We start from the raw sequence: 20,764 nt of genomic DNA, 5'->3' as shown, positions 1-20,764 counted from the left end.
ATCACAGAGGGGGCGGATCTTCTCCCGTTATTTATACCAGCGCCCTGATCACATGGGGAGGAAACGTCACCGAGACAAATGAAAAGAGAGAGAAAAAATTAAATAACACAAAAGGTCTTTGAAAATTAACTGTGAGTGGGTTTTTTTAAAGTTTGGTGTGGCCTACATCCTTTTAGTGGTCATGCACGGTGGCCTATAGCGCGCATCAATCTGAAGCTTTTATTCCACCACAATGTTTTGCGCAAAAATAGATGTTAGAATGAAAAAAAAATCTTAAGGAAAGTCTAATCACTGGTACAGCCATTGCTAAGATCGACGAGGATATCTTGATTATTTATTCAGGCTTTCATTAACAAGAAGTGCACACATGTTCATTTTTTAATGTGCAGAATTAATACCTCCAAATACTTGGGATTAAAATATAGGTTGCTGCTATGATATAAAATTTTAATATGGAAGAAGATATTTAATATGAATGCGTTGTGAAACAGTGCCGGAGAGTGGTGCATCATATCCAGGCAGCTCAGTTTGCGTGATCCGGTAGTTATCTAGATTATCCGCGAGCCATTTGTAATGGAAAAGAGTCAGCTGTTAACTCGAATCAGTCACGGGTCACGCAGAGCATGCAAGCCCCAGATATAAGGCCTCTGCCGTGCGTCTGGAGCATGGTGCTAGTGTGTGTGGTGCATGGACATTTTTATTAATCTTATTTTATTTTATGGAGTTACGATGATGGAATAAATATTATGAATAGGTGTCTAAAATATTTTTTTTAAGTTGTAGGTAATTCATATAGAAGCAACAGAGTGTCAGTTAGTGAACATTGTACATTGTGTGAAGGCCCTTTAAAAAGTATGATAATAAATAATATATATAGCCTAATTGTCTAGACTGTATATTCACATGGAACCTAAATAAAACACGTGCCCAAGTTTGTTGAATTTATTATTATTCGTCGCGGTTCACTTCCTACACTTGTTATTAGAATATAGATGCGTGAGAGTGAAGTAATACAGTATGAATTATGTTTTATTGTGATTTAATTTTGACGGACCACCTCGCTGCCGTTCATATGGGACTGTTACTGATATGGTTGCCTGAACATTATTTTTTAAGTTCTTTGTTTGTTTTTTTCTTTTCTTTATTTTTTTTTTGTCAGAGAAAACAGCAGACATGCTCTTTTTTTCTTTCGAGCAAAAGCAATTCAAACAAAGCAAGCACATGTACCAAAAAATAATGCAGTTTAATTAAATTATTAAAGAAAAAACAACTTTCCCAAACTTTATTTCTCACCTTATCTGTTCTAAAAAAGAGAAGCCAGTTTTCCTAAACGCAGTTGGCATAAAAACACATCTATACTTCTAACAAAAATCTCTATATAAAGTGGTTTCTCATTACTTTATTTTTAAATGATAGATGGTTTGTGGCCCTTCAGAAACTTTTTCAGAGGTTCCCATTTGAGCAGCGCCATCTAGCGACGAACTTGTTTCACAGTTAAAACACTGGAGGCCTATAAAAGTTAAAAAACTGTTGCAGCTGTGTCACAACCAGCGACTGATTAACTTCTCTTGAACTAATCGTTTTTAGTATTGATTTAGGTGTATATAAAAGTATAAGTATTGACTTTTTCTAACTTGTCACCCTTGAAATAAAGTTCCACACTATATAATACTGCACTCATAACTTATTTTCATGCACAATAAGTGTCACTTATTTAAGGTTTAGTTTTAAGGGAAAATTACACTTATTTTCTGTAATTTCTAAAATAGAATAGAATCATTAGCCTATAATAAAAAATAAATAGATAAATAAATAAATAAATAAATAAAAAGTGATTGTGATTTGCCTCGATTAAAACTGATTGAAGGCTGTATTTAATTTATTAGACTATGTCTCACCATGACAGAGTATTCTGCACCATCACCTTATAATAAACTCATATACCTTATATTGATTATTGTAATTTAACTTATGGACAAAATATAATCTGATGAGAAACCTCAACAGGAAAAGTTAGTCACACACTCTCTACCCACACTTTATATGAATTGATTAATAAAATAAAAGTGTTTCATGAGTTACTATTGCAAATAAACTGAATGAATTATTGCAGCAATGTTGCAACAAGACATGATGCTGTTTTAATCGAACAGTTCTGGCCGATCAGTTTCCATAAGCTATTGGCATTGATGTTATCCTAATAATCAATAACCAATGCATATGGATTGTGCGATGATTTCAGATGTGTTGTCCTCCATCAGGAATGATAGCAGGCTAAAACACTCTATCGTGGATTTATCAAATTCACCTTCAGTCTCCAGTGAAAAGAAGGTGATGTGCCTGTTTCTAGTCAGCACGCTACGGACTCGTGCGCATTAAACAGTTACATGCAAGCCTACATTAACTCTCTTTATCTTATTCCTCAGATCGTCATTGAGACCAGCATGCACGAAACCAGAATGCAACATCAAAGATTAGTTTTCATGCAGCAAGTTAATTAATTGTTGATTGGTTTGTTTTAAATGCATATGTTCAACATTACATTTCAGTTTAATAAGGCGGGGACTGCAGAGCCAAAATGATCCCATTTAAACACAAGACGTATGTGAATGCACTGACTAACACTGTCAGGGGGCAACAAGTCCGCATTAAATGAATGAAGACCAGGTGATTTTTTTTCCTCTTCTTGAGCCGACACTTCGAACAGCAGCTCTCGCATGTGTGGTAAACCGCCTCTAAAGTGTTTCTAAATTCCCCCTCTGCGATCCGAGGGTGTTTCCGTGCCACGGGGTACCAAGAAAGCACTTAGCTGGTTAAACGCAATCCCTGCCTGCCTGCCTCCTGCTCTGACAAAACCCCTGAGTGTCACCAAAAAACGGGCCGTCTGAGAGGGGTCTGTGGGGCATGTGATTAATGTGTATCACATGTAGGAGAGGCGAGACAAAGCGCCATACCAACAGAGATACTGTGCGTGAGGTGGACTGGAGCAAAGGAAATTAGCCTGTGGGCCTATATACATGAAGAACACCGCATCCAAAAAAAGTCTCTGTTACATTTGAAATATTTCAACTGCATTAAATGTCAATTGAAATATTTAGAATATACATTAAAATGGGTTGCACTTTGTTGTATTGCACCTGAAGGGATCAAACACCCATTTTCTTCGGGTATCCCAATGTCTCCAAAATATGGCTCTGAAAGGGCTTTATACCTGTTGCCGTTTCTCATAGCACCACTATGATCTTAAATTTTGTGCTGTCGATCATTGACGCCTCTTTTCAAATGTCCCCTGTCACATTACTGAACCAAACTTAGCTGATTCTGACTGTCTCCAGATTTTCCCCAAATTTATAACCTACATTATTTTTTGTAATCCCTGTGAACTTCTCATCGCACCTATTTTACATGCATTAATGAATTCAGCTTAAATTTACACGCTTTACTTTTACATGGGGGTAATTATCACACACTAATTAGAGCCAAAGACAAGAAACATTTTCTAAAGCCCCCCAAAAGTTCCTTAAACTGCACCGAAGGTCCTTGATGCAGCCTCAGGTCAGGTCCCCGATCAGTCAGCTGGGAGAAGACATTATCATGGGGATGCACGTTATGCATGTTATAAGGCTATAATATATATATATTCTATTTAGGAATAAATATAAGTGCTATTGTATATGTTGTTTTTATTGGCTTACATATAGGACATTGTACCTGGGGCTGTCCCTAAAGGTTTTTTCCTGTCTTCAAGAGAACATGCTTTTATGTTTATTTATTTTTTTGGCTGTGCATCAGTGTCATAGGGTGAAAGGTGGAGTGTAGGTGCTGCATATATTTGCTTCATATGCAAGTTTGTGTTAACACACAAAAGAAAAATATTTAAATTAAATACCAGATGAAAAAGGAAAACCATCATCACTGTTGTTATGGATATGGCATGTAAGCGAAGTGTTGTGATAATTTATTAATTATTCATTTTGCTTGTTTTTTATGTAGTTTGATTTGGGATATAATCTATGCACAACCCAAATGTGTATCATTTTAATTAATTAAACACTTCTATGTAAAATCCCTCTGAGGGTGATACCATATACAGGCAGTAACATCACTGATAAGTTTTAGTGACAGTCCATCAGAATCACAGTGAAAATGCTTCTTTACAAATTTACTGTTTTATGCTTCAATATTCAACATCACACAGAAAGAAATGTTCAGAGATACACTAGTTTTTTTTAACTTATACAGCACCCTCAGTAGACCAGAATGCAATACACTCACTCACAAGACAACCACACCACACACACACTACTGGGTCTACCGGAGTAAAGCTGATCTGATCTGAGGTGAAATATCCTTTGAATTCATAGAAAGTCCACAAATTGATATCATATCCCCATTTGGCTTTTTTTTCCCTACTTTTTTTTTCTCTTTCACTGCAGCAAACAGCAGCTTAGACTGAATGATGAGAGTAGAAATGGTTACAGGGGAAAGTTCCTCGATGGGAGGACCAGTGACTGTAAAATCTGACATGTTGATCTTGTTTAAAAAAAAATCCAGGAACGCGATGACCTGTAAGTAAACATAACCATTAGTCTTAAGATATGGTTACTTACTAATAGTGGTGTTTACTCATAAAGACTAATACATATTTCCTCCAGGCAATCAGTTGATTTGTAAGATCCACTTGTCAGATTTTCCAGTGGCCATGTGCACATGTTGGATATGATGGACATAATTTGCCTTTATGTGCTTATGAGGTTTACAGAGAATAGAACAAAAGGATCATTTATGGTCTTGAGTTATTTGTCATCATGAAACACGAGTGAAGCTGACATGAAATACTCCAATGACCAAATCAAAGAGCAATTTGGGGAAAGAAGATACATAAACCACATCACATTACCACCATGCATGGTGTTTTTGTATTTTCAAATTTGATGTAGAATAAGATTCTAATAACGTGCCAAATATTCCTGATAAATGACAACAATTACATTAAATGTAATCTAATCACACCAATGTAACTGGTGTTAATCATAAAACAATTGTCTCACTGTCATTATCATGCAAAAACAAACAACATGCCAACAGTGCACTGTGATATGCAAATTTATTATCAGCACACTTAATAGGGTAATGGTCATTAACATTCCTTGTACTCTTTCCACAGGTGCCGAATATGTCCATGTCTTATGGCCACCCAGCTAGTGACTCTGTAACCTAGATCCATCTGAAGGAAGCACTGCAGCTGCAACCTGAGCCTCTTTTGGTGTGTTACATCAGATGTTGAAAAGGTAGAAAGAGTGGTAAGGTTTCTTAGTGGTTTGATTTTGAATTGATCCACCTTTGAGGCATGCTTACAGACTTGAGGAGAGTTAAACAAAATAATGGCCATAAAATGCATTTAACAAAGGGTGGAGTGCTGATCCAGTGATAACCATCCCAGCTGCAGAATTATTTATATCTTATATGTGTGATTGTATTTCTGAATAAACCAAGGTGTCATATTTTTCCACTTTGTTTTTTACTGGGTGCACCCCTCAGAGGCTGTCTGGCAATCCTGCATGGAGGTGTCCTATTGGCACCTCTCACTCTGAGGTATATCTCCTCCAAGGACCCCTCCCATTTAGAATTCTGCAGGTTGCAAATAATCCTGAGGAGAACAGGGGATCTTGTTGCCATGAGTTGGCATTGGATCATAATCCCTCATCTTTTTCCTGTCCAATTCAATGCCCTGACAAAAAAACACTGGAAATGCAGGAATACAAGATTTACTTCAGTGAGCAATCAATTCACTTTTCAAACTCTCTAAAACATCCCCAGACACTGTGTGCACCTGCACGTGCTCCAAAGTAAAATCCTTCCATTCTTGAAAATGACAAAAGCTATGAATAAAGTAAGGAAACACCAATGGAGGGCTTTTATAGTAAATCAGTTTGAAGAAGATGCCATTAACAGTATACAGATGTACTTGAGGGAGCCTGGTATGCTTGTTAAATGTTAGTCTAATCAGGTCAGCACTTTTAATTAAAATTTCACTTGTCATTAAAAATTATGCATATTGATACATAATGGCTGTGTATCATATTAGCCTATTGTTGTATTTATAAAGTGAAATAAAGGCAAAAAATGATTTCATCATGCTACACAGTTTATTCCAGCTGGGAGTCTGTGTAGCATCCAATGAAGTTGTAGCCTCTATTAAGCATTATCTTTTTTTTAATATGCATGTAAATTTAAAATCTATTTAAGATATATAATATAACAATATATTTATATATCTTAAATAAATATTGCATAACTGGGCCAGCTCTGAAGCTAAACTATTTTAACTCCCCAGTCAGAACTTATTGACACAAGCTTGGCGTGGTGACCGGTGGTGACAGTGTTGCCTGCAAAGCCAAACTCGGGGCACGAAAAACCCACCACAGCTCTGCGCTTTTGGCCGTACGTCACTTCCTCCTTCCTCTCTCGCTTCCATCTTGCTCCCCGCATGTGTCTGCTGTTAGTTTACAGGTCAGTGAGGAGCTTTAAATACCTTCTTCTCTGCACTGTTTCCCCCCGATCCGACGGAAAGAGGTAAACGAAAGCCTTTTCTGACTAGATGGCTGAAATCTGCCGGGGTTTGAAGCTAACGTTACTGACGGTGTTGTGTTGGCTGTAAGTGACAGGCCGTCCACTCCACAAGCTCCCAGCTAGCTAAGAAGCTAGTTAAAGTTAGCCGACAAGTTCTGGCACAAAAGCTAAACCACACCTTGTTTCGGTACAAGGGTTGGCTGAATTAGTCAGCAAACGTTAGCTTAAATCTACCTGACGCTACCTGCGGTGCTTTGACTTATTCTGTTTGGCCCAGCACAGCATTTTGTTTTGTGGCTGTCCTCGCTTGTTGTCTACAATACAGTCTAAATAAAAGGGGAACCGTTAGCTTCCGGCGGCTAATTAACCAAATAGTGCATTTGACTGTGACACTGACCGCTCTTAGTGGGTTTTAGCATGGAGTTGAAAACGGTTTCACCGCCGACTAATGTTAACGGTACCACACCCACACCAAATCCTTAGCTCCCTGCTGGAGTGTGTTAACATGAGTGTCGTTGTAGTAGGGTCTCTAACATCTTATCACATGCTTACACCTTGATTACCATTAGGAATGCGAGGTATTAACTAAGTTACACTCTGACAATGTGTGTCCAGATCGTGTGCATGTCTTTATGTAGATATTTGAGAGCTCACAATGACAGATTTTCTTTCTTCTTTATTACTTTTTATGAAAAAGCTGCAACGATATGTTTATCATGGCTGTTCATACCAGTATATAATATAATAAAATGGTGTTATAGTATGTATACCTTATTTGAATTGAATTAATATAATCATGCCCTAGGTCAGAGTTCTGCCAGTAAAACCTGTTTGTATGTACATACTCTACCCACATGTGCATGACTTCAGTAGCAGAAGTAGGGCTGCGTAATATATTGATATTATATCTATTTTGTGATATGGGACAAAATATCATCTTAAAAAGGTACATATATATTTTTAAAAAATCCATATATTTTATAGTTTCTTGGTTCCTTGCTAATAGGGGTGGTGGACAAAATTGAGACAGCATAATATCACAATATTTGTGTATCAATATTGTATTGTCACACAGTGCCAAGTATCAATTTTTTTTTTTTTTTTTTATTTATGTAAATTATTAATATCACAAATACAAATTAAACTTTAGGTAGCCTACTTGAATAATGTAATCAGTTATTTTTTTAGTCCCCCACACTCATTTTTCTGCCGCAAAAAAAATGGCCGAAGTAAGATGAGCAGACTGAAAACTTTATCTTATTAAATAAAATGGATGTTGACAGAGTTTTCCCTCAAAGACATAATTTAAAGTTGAAAAAGGGTAATAAATTGCAAGATATGGCACATATTTTATTGCAATACTCAGCATATTGCAACACATTTAAAGTCTCAATAATATTGTATAGTGACCTAAATATTGTGATAATATATCATGGAGCCTTTGGTGATTCCCATCCCTACTTGCTGCTTTTGTGTTTTTCATGTCTTTCTTTAGCTGTAATTTTATTACTTACATTTACAGTACATTTAGTACTTACTAAAATTTTTATACTTTTTTTCTATTCTTTTGTTTGTGTGCTTGTATGTTTAAACCAAGGGTTGGGGAGAAACAGCATTTCAATTCTGTCTATGTCCTATACATGTGGCATTATTGACATTTAAGTTGACTTTGACTTTAAATGCTGTGTTACAGTAAAGTTATGTAATTTTCTGCACTTACCAGAGGGTTCTAGCTGTTCTATTATTTGTTTTTACCCACTTAGTCATTATATCCATATTACTGATAATTGCTGAAGTTTGTGATTTACCAGCGAGGCAGTGCAATGAATAATGAAGACAACAAAATCAGTTCTTCGTTAATAATAACACAGAGTCAGCATGTCACATTTCAATTACACCTAGTGTGTTTCTGCTCCTAACATTCATGTTGTCAGAAGGGTGGGATCAGATACACTGCGATGTAATCATGATATAGCCCTCAAGAAAATGCCATAGATCATTCACCATCCATTTTCTCTTTCCATTATCCTTTACACCCCATACGTTTAAACCATAATGTTTGTTTATGGGTTAGATTTTTCAACAGCATATATTGTGTTTTCAGTGCTCAGTGAAATCAGAACCTTAAGTCAACACAACTGAACTAGATCACCCCAAGCGCTAGTCACTAAATGTACAACCTTGAGTTGTTACTTGATGTCAGATTACCAAGATACCAAGAAGTGTTGCTGACTGAATATCTCCTTATCTGCATGGTGTGCTTCAAGTCTTGTTGCCTGCTTTGTGCTGTATCTTCAGCAACCATATTAAATTTAGTGTATTCCCTCTAACATGTCTTTTTATGTCCTGACAGTGTCATATTTCAATTTATTTTATCATAAGTTTAAGTTTGTGAGCTATATAATATTTCAGTGTTACATGAGTTAAATGTTAAATGTCTAAAATGTATGTGAATTGTGTTAAACATGGATGCTGTCAGTGTAAATATACACAAACATAATTGCATGTAATGTACTTAATTTTTCAGATGAAAGAAGCAACTATGAATCAAGAAAAACTTGCCAAATTGCAGGAACAAGTCCGCATCGGCGGGAAGGTGAGTGACAAAATAAACATATTATTAGAGGTTTCATGAATTGCTCAGTTTTGTGCAAAGCACTTGACCTTTTTTGCTGATTCCTAATGCTTTAAGATGTGTCAGGCAGTGTCGGTAAATACATCTTTAGGTCTGATCAAGTTTTTGAAGGTAGTTTTCATGATACCCAACAATTATATTTATAGTTTGTGTCATGTAGCAGCATTAATATTAGGCAACAGTGTACTGTGGGCCAGAGAGTGACCTGAAATAAAAAGACTAAAAACGGCTGTAATCCAGCGTACAGGTTATAATGAATACAGTAGAGGATTCATTAATAGATCATTAATCTGTTTGTATGAATGTCCCCACAGGGGAGTGCACGCAGAAAGAAGAAGGTTGTACACAGAACAGCAACTGCAGATGACAAGAAGCTGCAGTTCTCTTTAAAGAAACTTGGCGTCAACAACATCTCTGGTATTGAAGAGGTAGGCATAAAATTTCATCTCTGTCTGGTTCCAGTGGGATTTTAGGCGACTCTGTTTCAGTATCACCTGGTGTTTTGTTGTTAACAGTATGAAACTTTGGTCTGTTACAGGTTAACATGTTTACAAATCAAGGAACAGTCATCCACTTTAACAATCCCAAAGTGCAGGCCTCCCTCGCAGCCAACACCTTCACCATCACTGGCCACGCTGAGACCAAGCAGCTGACCGAGATGCTGCCAGGCATCCTGAACCAGCTGGGAGCCGACAGCCTGACAAGCCTCAGGAGACTCGCTGAGGCTCTGCCCAAACAGGGTCAGTAACCTGTTAGTCCCGCAAAGCCAGGTCGTCTCGTGCTGTACCAGTGCTGCAGAAAGATCTGGCTGAATCCACCATAATTTTGCACTAAGGGAATAAGTGTTCTGGGTTGTTTGTATTTCTTTAAACTAATCCAGTCATCTTGGTTTGCACCAGTGCAGGGTTCACACTACATGAGAATCAAGTTGATTTTGGGCCTAATTCTCCCCTCCTGACATTTGTCAGCTAAGCCCCAGATTTGTGATGATTCTAAAGGTTATCTGGCCAGATTTTCCTGTGGTGTGAGGAATGTTAAGAATGTTTTCTACATTCCCAGATCTGCTGGGAAGACCATCCTGGCAGCACTGATTTCAAATTGCAAATACTCAAAAGGTTTAATATTTATGATCTGATACCCAGTTGTGAGAGAGGAACCCTGAGGATCACCGGCAGTCCTGCAGGGCTCAGAGGATTATAATGCATTGTCATATGGGATTTAATGCAGAATTTACTCACCTCCAGCTCACGCTGTAACATGTACACTCCACGTTCATGCCTTCTAAATGAATTTATCAATATTTATTTTTTTGTCTAAGTGATTTATTTGTAAAAAGTAGTGCAAAAACGAACCACTAGTTCTTCTGTTGGTCGTCCAGGATGTAAGACAGTGTCCTTGCAAAATAGTGCTGATATAGAACTTGTTTTTTTGGAGAGGCAAGTGCTGGCATCGAAATAGCTAAATCTCCACAAAGGAAAATGCCTCATAAAACATCAAAAGACATTTTACCATGTAGGTTGCTATCTCGGAGGTTGTTGTGTGAAAACAGAAGTTTGAAGACTGGTTTGGCGTAGTGACAAGGATTTTGACAACAGGAACATGTAGGAACTATCTGAGATAGGCAGCCAATGACAGGCTTTATACCCACAGTGTACATCCTGTGAGCCAGACTAGTAACCCATCATACTACAGCTTATACTAACATGTTGAATAAAATCATAGTAGAACATAAATGACACTAAAGATTCAGAACTGTGTTTTCTGGGGCTGTAACAGTTGGTGTATTCGAACCTGCACCAGAAACTTTTATCTGAATGACATAAGCAAAAGGCTGTGAGCTGATAGGTGTGTGAGTCAGTCACACTTTGGTGCTAGTGAAACAGTGGAGCTGGAAGACTCTCCTGCAGGTTCTCAGTTGGCTACAACAGCAACGGAGGAAGAGTTTTGTATAAGATGAGGGACGTGTGTGTGCGCATTGATCCACCACTGTGTAGTGTCTGTGAATAGAGACACACCCTACATGCTAAAGCGCATTCGATGGCATCACTCAGATGTGCTGATAATTGGGATGATAAATGTTTAGGTGCTTTGAATATTCAAATGTAGCCGAGGTAGAACTAACTGCAACACTTCTCCTAATGCACACGTTTTATGTTGTATTCTGCTCTGTATATTTTGGTATTTTCAGTTTCATAGCATAAGAGATGCTTTTCCTTTTATACCCTGTTGTGACCTGTTGCCTGTGGGGAAAGTGTTCATTGTTCAGTGTTATACAAAATTGAAATTGTCATTATTTTTATAATGTAAGTAGTTTCCCAAAGTTGCCAGTGAGTAAAATGCCCCAGCAGTCCCCTCATGCATCTGTTATTTGTCAAACTGTGACTTTTAAACCGGGGTATGAACCAAAGCGTGATTTTCTGTATCGTTACACCCCTAGTATTTTCTGTTTAGTCAAACTTGTAAAAGAGATGTCGTGCGGCCTCAGAATTTAACATTGATTGTTTTGTGGCAACTTGACCCTTTAAGCTGCTCTTCAAGCTTCTCACATATCTTTACTTTTCTTGCAGCTGCAGATGGAAAAGCGCCGATTGCAACAGTAGAAGAAGAAGATGATGATGTTCCAGGTGAGTGCTTAAATGTACAGTATGTAATTTTATGCCACTAGGGGCCCTTCACTCAAAACAATGACAAAAGACGAAGCAGCGCCGTCACAGAGTCAGTTTCTCTCGGTCAGGATTCCTTCAGCGTTCGTTGGCACAGTTGCCACTAACTTGTTTATCTGATATCTTAAGATCCAAACATCTGATGATACAAGTCCTTCCTCTGGTTAAAACATATAGTTAAAAACTACCAAGATCAAAAAAAGTATTGCAAAAGTCAATTTGTGACAGTGTCTGGCAGACAACCACAACCCTGATACATGTTCCCTCTGGGTTTGAACGTTGTTGGAAATATTGAGGATAATGTAATTACACAGCTCAACAAATTACATAACATTGGCCTAGTCATTTTTAGACATTTTAATGCGGAAAGATTACACATAATATTTTTAAATGTCTGATTTTGCATTACACTCAACTGTCCATGTACAGCCGTCTGTACAAACATTCAAGATGAAACATTTCTTCAAAAATGTCTCACATAAAATTTCGTCCTGCGTCAAACTCCTTTGCAGTCTTATTTGGAAATACTCCTTCACACTTGTCCATTATGGGACAAGGTTTTTTCTTCTCTTTCTCTCAGTTAAATAACCATGGCAGGTTTGTTTTCCTTTGGCTTGTGAAAGGGGTCATATGAAGGGGATTCATCAATGACTTTAGAATGATGGTGCAATGTTTGAATCTCGTGTTCATTGTTTAGACGATCTTAAGATCCAGTTTGCTTTTCTTTGTGAGGAAAATAGGCCAAACACATGAGGTTGCCATTACAATAATCTCAGCTTTTCCCAGGACTTCTCTCCCTGTAGCTCTAGTTCTCACTAATGTAACAAACGATTACACATGTACTCAGCAATGGGAGCAGTCAGAGCCTGATGGCGCAGGGGTTAACAGCCATCGCCATCACGCTGTTATTGGAGTTAAGTTTCTTTTTTGTTCTCTCACTGAAGGAACATGTTTACTTAGACCTTTTGAATTGTTTCCATTTTAACCCGCGACCCTTTGAGCCAAAACTCTGAAAAGCAGATTTCTCACATTTCATGGAGTAATTGAAGCCAACCTTTTGATGCTTTTACGCCATAATTTTTACAGCTGCTTTCAGTAGTTGTGAGGGCCTCATATGTTGAGCACATTGCAGTCTATGCAGTAGTGGGGAAAGATGAGCAAATAATTTGGATTGAGTTCCACCTCATATCACGTTTCAGATAAACATGCTTTTCCTGAATTATGCTGCGGCACCTCTGAGAGTCATTTGTGCAGATGGACATGCCATTCTCCCCGACTCCCATCAATTTACCATCAAATCTTTTGTTGTTTCAGATCTGGTGGAGAACTTTGATGAAGCATCCAAGGATGAGGCTAACTAGAGGAAATGGGACTCCCTTAAGTGTCAATACTTGACAGGACCATGTGAGGCACAAGATGTTTTTCTGTCTATTTCGAGGGGTGGAAAGCTGATAGTTAAAGTACCTGAGAAGATGGATAATCTGTCAACTTCTGGCTGTGAGCATTCTGTAAAATGTGCAACACCTGAACAAAGTGCTTGAATACATTTAAGTGAATTATTTTGGAGTAATTTTCTAGAATAGTACTCTAAAGTATTAAATACCAAGGGGGGTAGCAGTATTTAAGCGTAAGGTATTTTAGTACTCATTCCATTTCTTCTCTACCAGACTCTCCAAATGCTTGTTGTGCTCTGTATGTCCAGTTAGAGTGAGAGACTGTGTGTAAAATGTGATGTTTAATGCTCCTGCTGTAGTGTACATCTTTTTCCTCCATGTTACTGAACCATAATTCTTTGTGGCCTCTCTCAAACCACCATATCTGGAATAAACCTTTGCTACTGTCAATAAATAGCCGACGTTTATGTTTTTTTTTAATCCCTCAAGTATGATTTCCAGAGCTGAAATACTATTATGCCATATGTAAATTGGTCAGCATTATTGTTAAAGGAGCACCTCACCAAAAAAATTAAGTAGATGTGAAATTAAAAAAAATATATATATATTTGGAATCATGGATTTTGCTTATAGTAATAGTTTTGATCTTTTGAAGTGGGGTTGTATGAGGTACTTATCCATAGTCAGTGTATTGTATACAGAAGATGTCAGTCGGCACGACCCCCAGTTTATAGAACTAGCTCACTGAATATGAGAGCTGCTGGTCTACAGCTGTTTCCATCAGTTAGTGTTATTGTGTGACTTTGGTGAATCCAGAATAATGCCAAAGTCACACAATAACAAAAACAAACTAACTGATGGAGGCAGCCGTAGACCAGCAGCTCCTGTGCACAGCTACATTAAATTAATGTTTTTCTCAATGGAGTCTGGCTTTGAGGAGAGCGATGTGACTGCTTCAGTTCCCTGTAGGAAATCACTGTCTGACAGCAAGGTAAAGTCAGTGAAAATACTCGGCAGTGCAGTCATGTGAGCTAGCTAGCGTTAAATCACTGTGCAGCACCTGTCTGTAACAGCGGGGTTAACCAGTGAGCCCACAGTTTAATACAATGTATGTAGCAGCGAGTCCCTGCTAAGTGGTCCTCGGCCTGAAAACCATTGAAGACCCCTGCTTTAAACTGTTAGATTCTTTTTTTTTAAGTGGCTAATATGTTTTGCTGCTGCCCCCCATCCACAACAGTACATCACTTACCTTTCATGGTGGTACTCCTGCCTGCTCCTCCAAACTGGGGGCATGCAGACTTAACATATACTGGATATAATACACTGACTATGGATAAGTACCTCATACAGCCCCACTTCAAAAGATCTGAGCTATCCCTATAATGTACAGAGCTAACCTGTAAAAGTATTTTCCAGTACAGTATATTGATGTTGATACACATAAAGACGACGTGACATAATCGTGAATAGGCAGACAAAATCTATAAGCACACAACTGTGAAATAAACATGTCTAGCGCTAGTAGCATGTTATTAGATTCTTGGCTTATAATAGTCCTTTAGTTTTACATTCACTGACAGACCCCTCCCCTGCTTCTATGTGCAGCACTCAACAGCAACTAAAGTGTACTCTCCCCATGACTGTGACTCTGTTTGCAGTTTAAAAAGATCTTTTAATTAAATAACAGCTTAATTTCTGCAACTATAAACAGTGGTTTTACCTTTTTGACTTGTGATCAGATAAATATCTGTACAGCATAATGAGTGATACTGAGGTCAGGACAAGTTATTTCTTGAAACACCACTTATGTCTGATATAAAACACAAGCACCCTTACACAGTGGCAAACAGCACCACAGTAACCTCGCGGGACATTAAAATGAGGTGTGAGGTCTTTTAAAATTCACAACACATCAGTGAACATCAGTATCATAAATACACAGAAACAAAACAGACTTACATCAATATGAGAGTTTTATCACATTACAACACAACGTCTAAAGTATTCAAATAAATAAACTCGGAACAACCAACACAAAGATCTTCAGGATCAACAAACAATATGGCAGCGTTATAAAAACACAGTCTGTAACCGTGTGCATTCCAGTCTATACAAGCCTATTTTCAGTCCACCCACTGTGCAGTGGTCCTCATGAGAGCAAAATGAGACTCAGAAATGTCCTCACTGTGAAGACCTGACAGTATGAACATGAGGCAATTTGTATTACACGAATATTCCTTTACTTTTAAAATCAGTTTTTTCATCAAGGTTAATAAGTTATATTTAAAAAACACTTGCCATGATGGGAAAAGTATGGAATGGCCACTGATGGCATGTAATGTAATATACAATATTAAAAGACTCAAAACCTCCATGCTCGGTTAAACCAAAATCAATCTTACACTGCACTCCATTTGGCAGCATGAAAATCTTTCAGTGTCTCCGGATCAGATTTGCAACTCCGCATTCAATATGAAACGTAATGTAAAACAGTTTTTGAAAGATGGTTAAAATTGTAAATTCGTAGCATATAAATGTCACGTGCATCGTGCCAACAAGACGCTGTTGACATGATGTTGCAATGTCACTTAATGAACTAATATATTACTGTTGGCAGGCAGCCTGGGCGTGCTACATGATTGTCCAGAGCCCAGCGTCGTCCCTTCCGTATTTGTTTTCCTCAAGTGTCACAGTTCACTCTCTGATTCCCATCAGTAACTTCAGTAGATGTGCCTCCATCACCTGTTGAACTGAGCAGAGGAACAAACAGTATTTTACTGAACAGAGCTGTGTGTCATTTCAAAGTTAACACTAATCAAACTTTAGGAGATGGCCACCTGTCACTCCTAGATAGGAGACAGGATTTGGCAGGAAAAGTGATTGTTTTTCTGAAAAGGCATTTACATTCTTGGAAGCAGCCACATTGTCAACAACTTGTTTCCTGTTCAGATCGAAGTACAATCAGCAGATACATTCTCATGGACAAAATTTCAAAACATTTCAATGACTTTTCAAGGACACAAAGTAACATTTTTTTCTTGTCCTGCTTGCTGTTGTTTTTTAAACATATCAGATTCAAACTATTCAAACACAATTTCAGGTAGCTGGCAAACATGAAGGGAGAGACAGAGCATGGCAGGAAAATGGAGAAACGTACGTGATGGTAAACAATACGTCACAAATTGACACATTGGAGCTACAATATGTTGACAGCCACAGAAAATAAATGTGCCATTATGTTACATTACGTGGAAGGTTCTCCACGAAAGATTACTGTAATCATTTTATTACACACTACAAAATTTCCATGAGTTTTCCAAAACTTTCATGATTTTCTCAGGCCTGGAAAATGTAATTGTGAAATTCCATGACGTTTCCAGGTTTTCCATGACCGTGTGAACCTTAAATATTTGTACATATGGAGGAAATCCAATTTGCCTCCTTTTAATCAGTGCTTCTCACTTTGGGGTTCATGAGGAGGATGAAGGGTAATCTTTGACAGGATTGTGAAAGTAATGAGTAGGAAACGAGAAATATTTTAGTGATTTTTAATTTTTTTTTTTTTTTAAATTGTACAATTTATTTAAACAATGTCAGAAATTATGGGAGACATATTGACATTTTATCAAAATCATGATATGAGACTAGATGCCATCTCAGATTTTGGATATCATAATATCATAAGTGTTGTCTTTTCCTGGTTTTAAAGGCTGTATTACGGAAGGTCATGTAATTTTCTGAACTTATCAGACTGTTCTAGCTGTTCTTTTATTTGCCTTTACTCACTTTTAGCCTTTATATCCAGAAAATAGAAATGTTTATCATCAAAAATCTCATTGTGTAAATATTTGTGTAAAAGCATCAATAGTTAGCCCAACAATATCGTCACAGTATCAATATGGAGGCATTTGTTTAAAAAAAAAACGTAGATGTAGGTTTACTCTGTGTGTTTAATTTACACATACCATTCCGGTGGCCCATAGCCACAGCCATGTCCATTGCATTGAATCCAGAATCTGACTCAATAGTGGGGTCAGCACCACTCTCTAGAGGACATACAAAAACTTTGTTATTGTACAGATATATCTTAGACACTTAACATTTCCTGAACACATAAGAATTTCTATGCTTATCCTTTAAGAACTATGAACACAGATGGATGTCTGACCACAGGTGCTTCTTTCAGTGAAAGATGTGTCCTCACCTAACAAAATTTCAACACAGCGCACATGGTTCCCATGGACAGCATATAGCAGAGGGGCTCCTCCATTCTGAAACCCAACAAACACGCCACACAGAATTATATTTGATAGTAAGACCAACATTAAAGACAGTTCACCCCCAAAGTCAAAAACACCTAATTTTCCTCTTACCTGTAATGCTCTTTACTATTTGTTTTGATGTGAGCTGCAGAGTGTCGGCTGTAGAGATGTCTGCCTTCTAATAAAATGGAACAAGGTGGCACTCGGCTTGTGATGCTCAAAGCGATGTCTCTTTGCAGACATAATGACCTGATTACTGAAGAGAATCCACAGACCTTGATGTGAGTAGTTTCATGTAGGGACTATTTTCTTTCTACTGAACTACACTCACCAGCCATGTTCATTACAAGGTCTGTGGATTATCTTGAGTAACCGTGTCATGATTTCTGGAAAGAAAGACATTGCTGTTGAGTTTTTCTAAAGTATTTTTTGGCGCTTTGAGCATCACAAGCTGAGTGCCATGTAGTTCCATTATACTGGAGAGAAGGCAGACATCACTACGGCTGATATCGACAACTCACAACAAGACAATCTGGACTGATAAACAGGACTACAGGTAAGAGGAAAAATATCTATTTTTGATGTGGGGGTGAACTGTCCCTTAGAATGCCCAGCACAAAGTGAGAAAAGGATCTCACTTATATTCATACATCAATTTCTACAAAACCAGTTCTAGTGAAGATCTGATAAAAGCTTTGCATTCTTACCCAGTCATATTCATTGACATCTACACCACAGTCAATAAGCATCTTCACAATATCTGTGTATCCCTTGCTGCAGGCCAAAGACAATGCACTTTCTCTCCCTTTGGCCAGGAGGTTGGGGTCAGCACCCTACAGCAAAGAATGATACAGACCAGTAAATAAACGGAGACAGGATGCTCTGATATAAAAAACCCACAAGATCTGAATGATACTTCAAGTTCAGTTTTCCATACATTTTGGAGGAGAAACTCAACAACAGCAATTTGTCCGTGTGCAGCTGCCCACATCAGGGGGGTAAAGCCTTCCTCATCTTGGAGGTTGATTACAGTTTCTATTAAAATGATATAAAAGGACAAATAACACCATCAATACACACAGTTTATCACCATACCTGCTTATGCTTTGCAGGATCACAAAGATGGAGACTCACAGTTATTTATTTGGTTATCACTGTCTTCAAAATATTGTATGTGTGTGTTAAAAAAACACAACCAGCCACCCCAGATATGCTGCCTACCTTGTTCAATCCTGCTGGCCAGGAACACCATTTCACCCTGGGCTGCAAGCTGATGAATGGACAAAGCTGAGAGGAAAAACAGGCATGTACAGATTAACATTTTGATTTGATTTCTGATAGAAACGTTAAAATAAATGGAGTTAAAAAAAACTGTGATACTTACAATGCACCAAAAGAGGTGTGGAAGAAACCTCGTTGCCACGGTGTTTATTGGTGAGGGTTGTGGACTGTTTGATGGGGGAGAAATGTTTGGTGGTGGAGGGCGTGTAAACATGGCGCACTTGTATACCTGGGGAAGGTGAGGTCTGGATGTTGCACTCAGCTGAAAGAGAAGGAAAATATGGTCAGATAAGTGAGCTCATGTAAGTTACAGCCTCTTATATTGGACATTGTGACAATATGTAAACACTATAAGTTCACTTTAGAGACACATGAACGGGGCTCTTACCTTTAAATAAAACAGAAGCCACCTCCAGATCAGAGTTGACCTGGTCCTGGATGTTCTTGCTGTCCTCCTCGTTTAGCGATTTGACAAACCTTGAGCAAACATTCATGTCAAAGCGGTTGGGGAGGATGAACTTGATGCCCATGGCAACATTCTGGGTGCCTGTGTCATCTGGGCTTGCACCCATCGACTGCTCAGTCTTGATGGCACTCAAATCTGGCATTACACAGATCCCCTCCATATCCTCTGCTGTCCCACCTGAGGCTGACACGGTAACGTTGTCCATCCTCTGATCACTCACCGAGCTGTCACACTGAGATTAAACTGAATACACCGCACGCCTGAAACCAAGGGAACAAATTAAAGACACAAACCAGTATTTTCTTACAGTTTACAATAACATTACCTAACTTTGGCTGATGATGTAATCTAAATGCAGCAGGTTCTAATATTAAATGCCCAGTAAACAGCATGTTAGCTATCAGTTAGCATGCTAGCTATTGTTATCCTATACCTCCCGTTAGTCGCACAAACGAAACGTGGGGAACTAATTTGTACAAAGAAACACATAAAGCACGGGTTTCGAAAAAATAAAGACATTTCTCACCCGATAAGGCATTGTTTTATTAAATTATCCCCAATCGCGGTCACCCCTCTTCACTCGATGTTTTGATGTGTGTACGCATGCGCAAGAGGATCGCGTCAACAAGAGTGTGCATCCAATATTACCCTCCCTCTTTTTCGTTCCGGTGTCGGTTTTACCCTCGGATAGTGTGCTTTTGCTGGGAAAGGAGGAACGTCTTCACATTTACTAAGGTTTTAGACATGATCCGAAGTGAACACAAAATAAATACCTAATAAAGTGTCTGTTAGCTATCAGTTAGCATGCTAGCTATTGTTAGCGTAACCTTCCGTTAGTCGCACCAACGGGATTGATGCACAAATTGATGGAGCGAACGGGTTGCATTTCATTTACTATATTCTTATGATTTCATGAGACAAATAAATTGATTGATACATTGATTCATTGACTGATAAAATACTTGATAGTATGGTAGTTAATATTCTGCTCTGAGCTTTTAACAGTCACCTCAGCTAATACGGATGTGGCTTACAGTCGAAAATGTATTTCAAACAGAACAGATGCAATTTTTGATCTGCCTCTGCTTATTGTTTCCATTGCTGCTGGTGTATTTTTCCTTTTATCATGTACCATAACATTAGATAATACCGTCCCAAACTGTGTGCATTGTTGTCTTTAGGTCGTCTTATTACATTTGATTTATCATGATACTTTATCAAAGTTTATAAAAACAAAAACACCCCTCTAATATAGTGTGCTGATTATATCAGCTGTGTCAAAAATGTAACAATGCGCAAATGAACAGCCTACATTTTACACTTTTCAAGAAATTTCACGTTAATCCAACATTAATTAACAGTATATCACAAAACACAGTATAATTATTGATGAGTATTAGTCTTTATTTACTTACACACAAAACCCATAACGTTTTAAAAAAAAATACATTTGAACTGAAAATTGAATTATTAAGTATTTAGAAGTTATA

At 38.0% G+C, this 20,764-nt stretch overlaps 2 protein-coding genes across 3 annotated transcripts; one reads left to right on the top strand and one right to left on the bottom strand.

Moving 5' to 3' along the window:
* Positions 1-6,425: 6,425 nt before the first annotated feature.
* Positions 6,426-13,719, top strand: btf3 (basic transcription factor 3). Of its 2 annotated transcripts, none has more exons than XM_050052922.1 (6): positions 6,426-6,513; positions 9,101-9,169; positions 9,523-9,636; positions 9,747-9,948; positions 11,776-11,832; positions 13,186-13,719. In XM_050052922.1, exons 2-6 carry the CDS (start codon positions 9,101-9,103, stop codon positions 13,230-13,232), a joined length of 489 nt encoding a protein of 162 aa, XP_049908879.1. In that variant the 5' UTR covers positions 6,426-6,513; the 3' UTR covers positions 13,233-13,719. The 2 variants fall into 2 exon arrangements, with proteins under 2 accessions (XP_049908879.1, XP_049908880.1); XM_050052923.1 differs by having other exon boundaries at positions 6,447-6,576.
* Positions 13,720-15,220: 1,501 nt separating this feature from the next.
* Positions 15,221-19,906, bottom strand: ankra2 (ankyrin repeat, family A (RFXANK-like), 2). The gene is made up of 9 exons (XM_050052921.1): positions 19,801-19,906; positions 19,197-19,534; positions 18,912-19,070; positions 18,749-18,814; positions 18,465-18,562; positions 18,235-18,360; positions 17,470-17,536; positions 17,231-17,311; positions 15,221-16,015 (listed from the first exon to the last, which is right to left on the bottom strand). The coding sequence occupies exons 2-9, from the start codon at positions 19,477-19,479 to the stop codon at positions 15,960-15,962; spliced, it is 936 nt and encodes a 311-aa protein (XP_049908878.1). The 5' UTR covers positions 19,480-19,534; positions 19,801-19,906; the 3' UTR covers positions 15,221-15,959.
* Between the last annotated feature and the right edge of the window lie 858 nt (positions 19,907-20,764).

This window comes from Epinephelus moara, chromosome 9 (assembly GCF_006386435.1).
Source record: "Epinephelus moara isolate mb chromosome 9, YSFRI_EMoa_1.0, whole genome shotgun sequence".
Classification (NCBI taxonomy): Eukaryota; Metazoa; Chordata; class Actinopteri; order Perciformes; family Serranidae; genus Epinephelus; species Epinephelus moara.
This window is presented reverse-complemented; position numbering and strand designations above follow the sequence as displayed.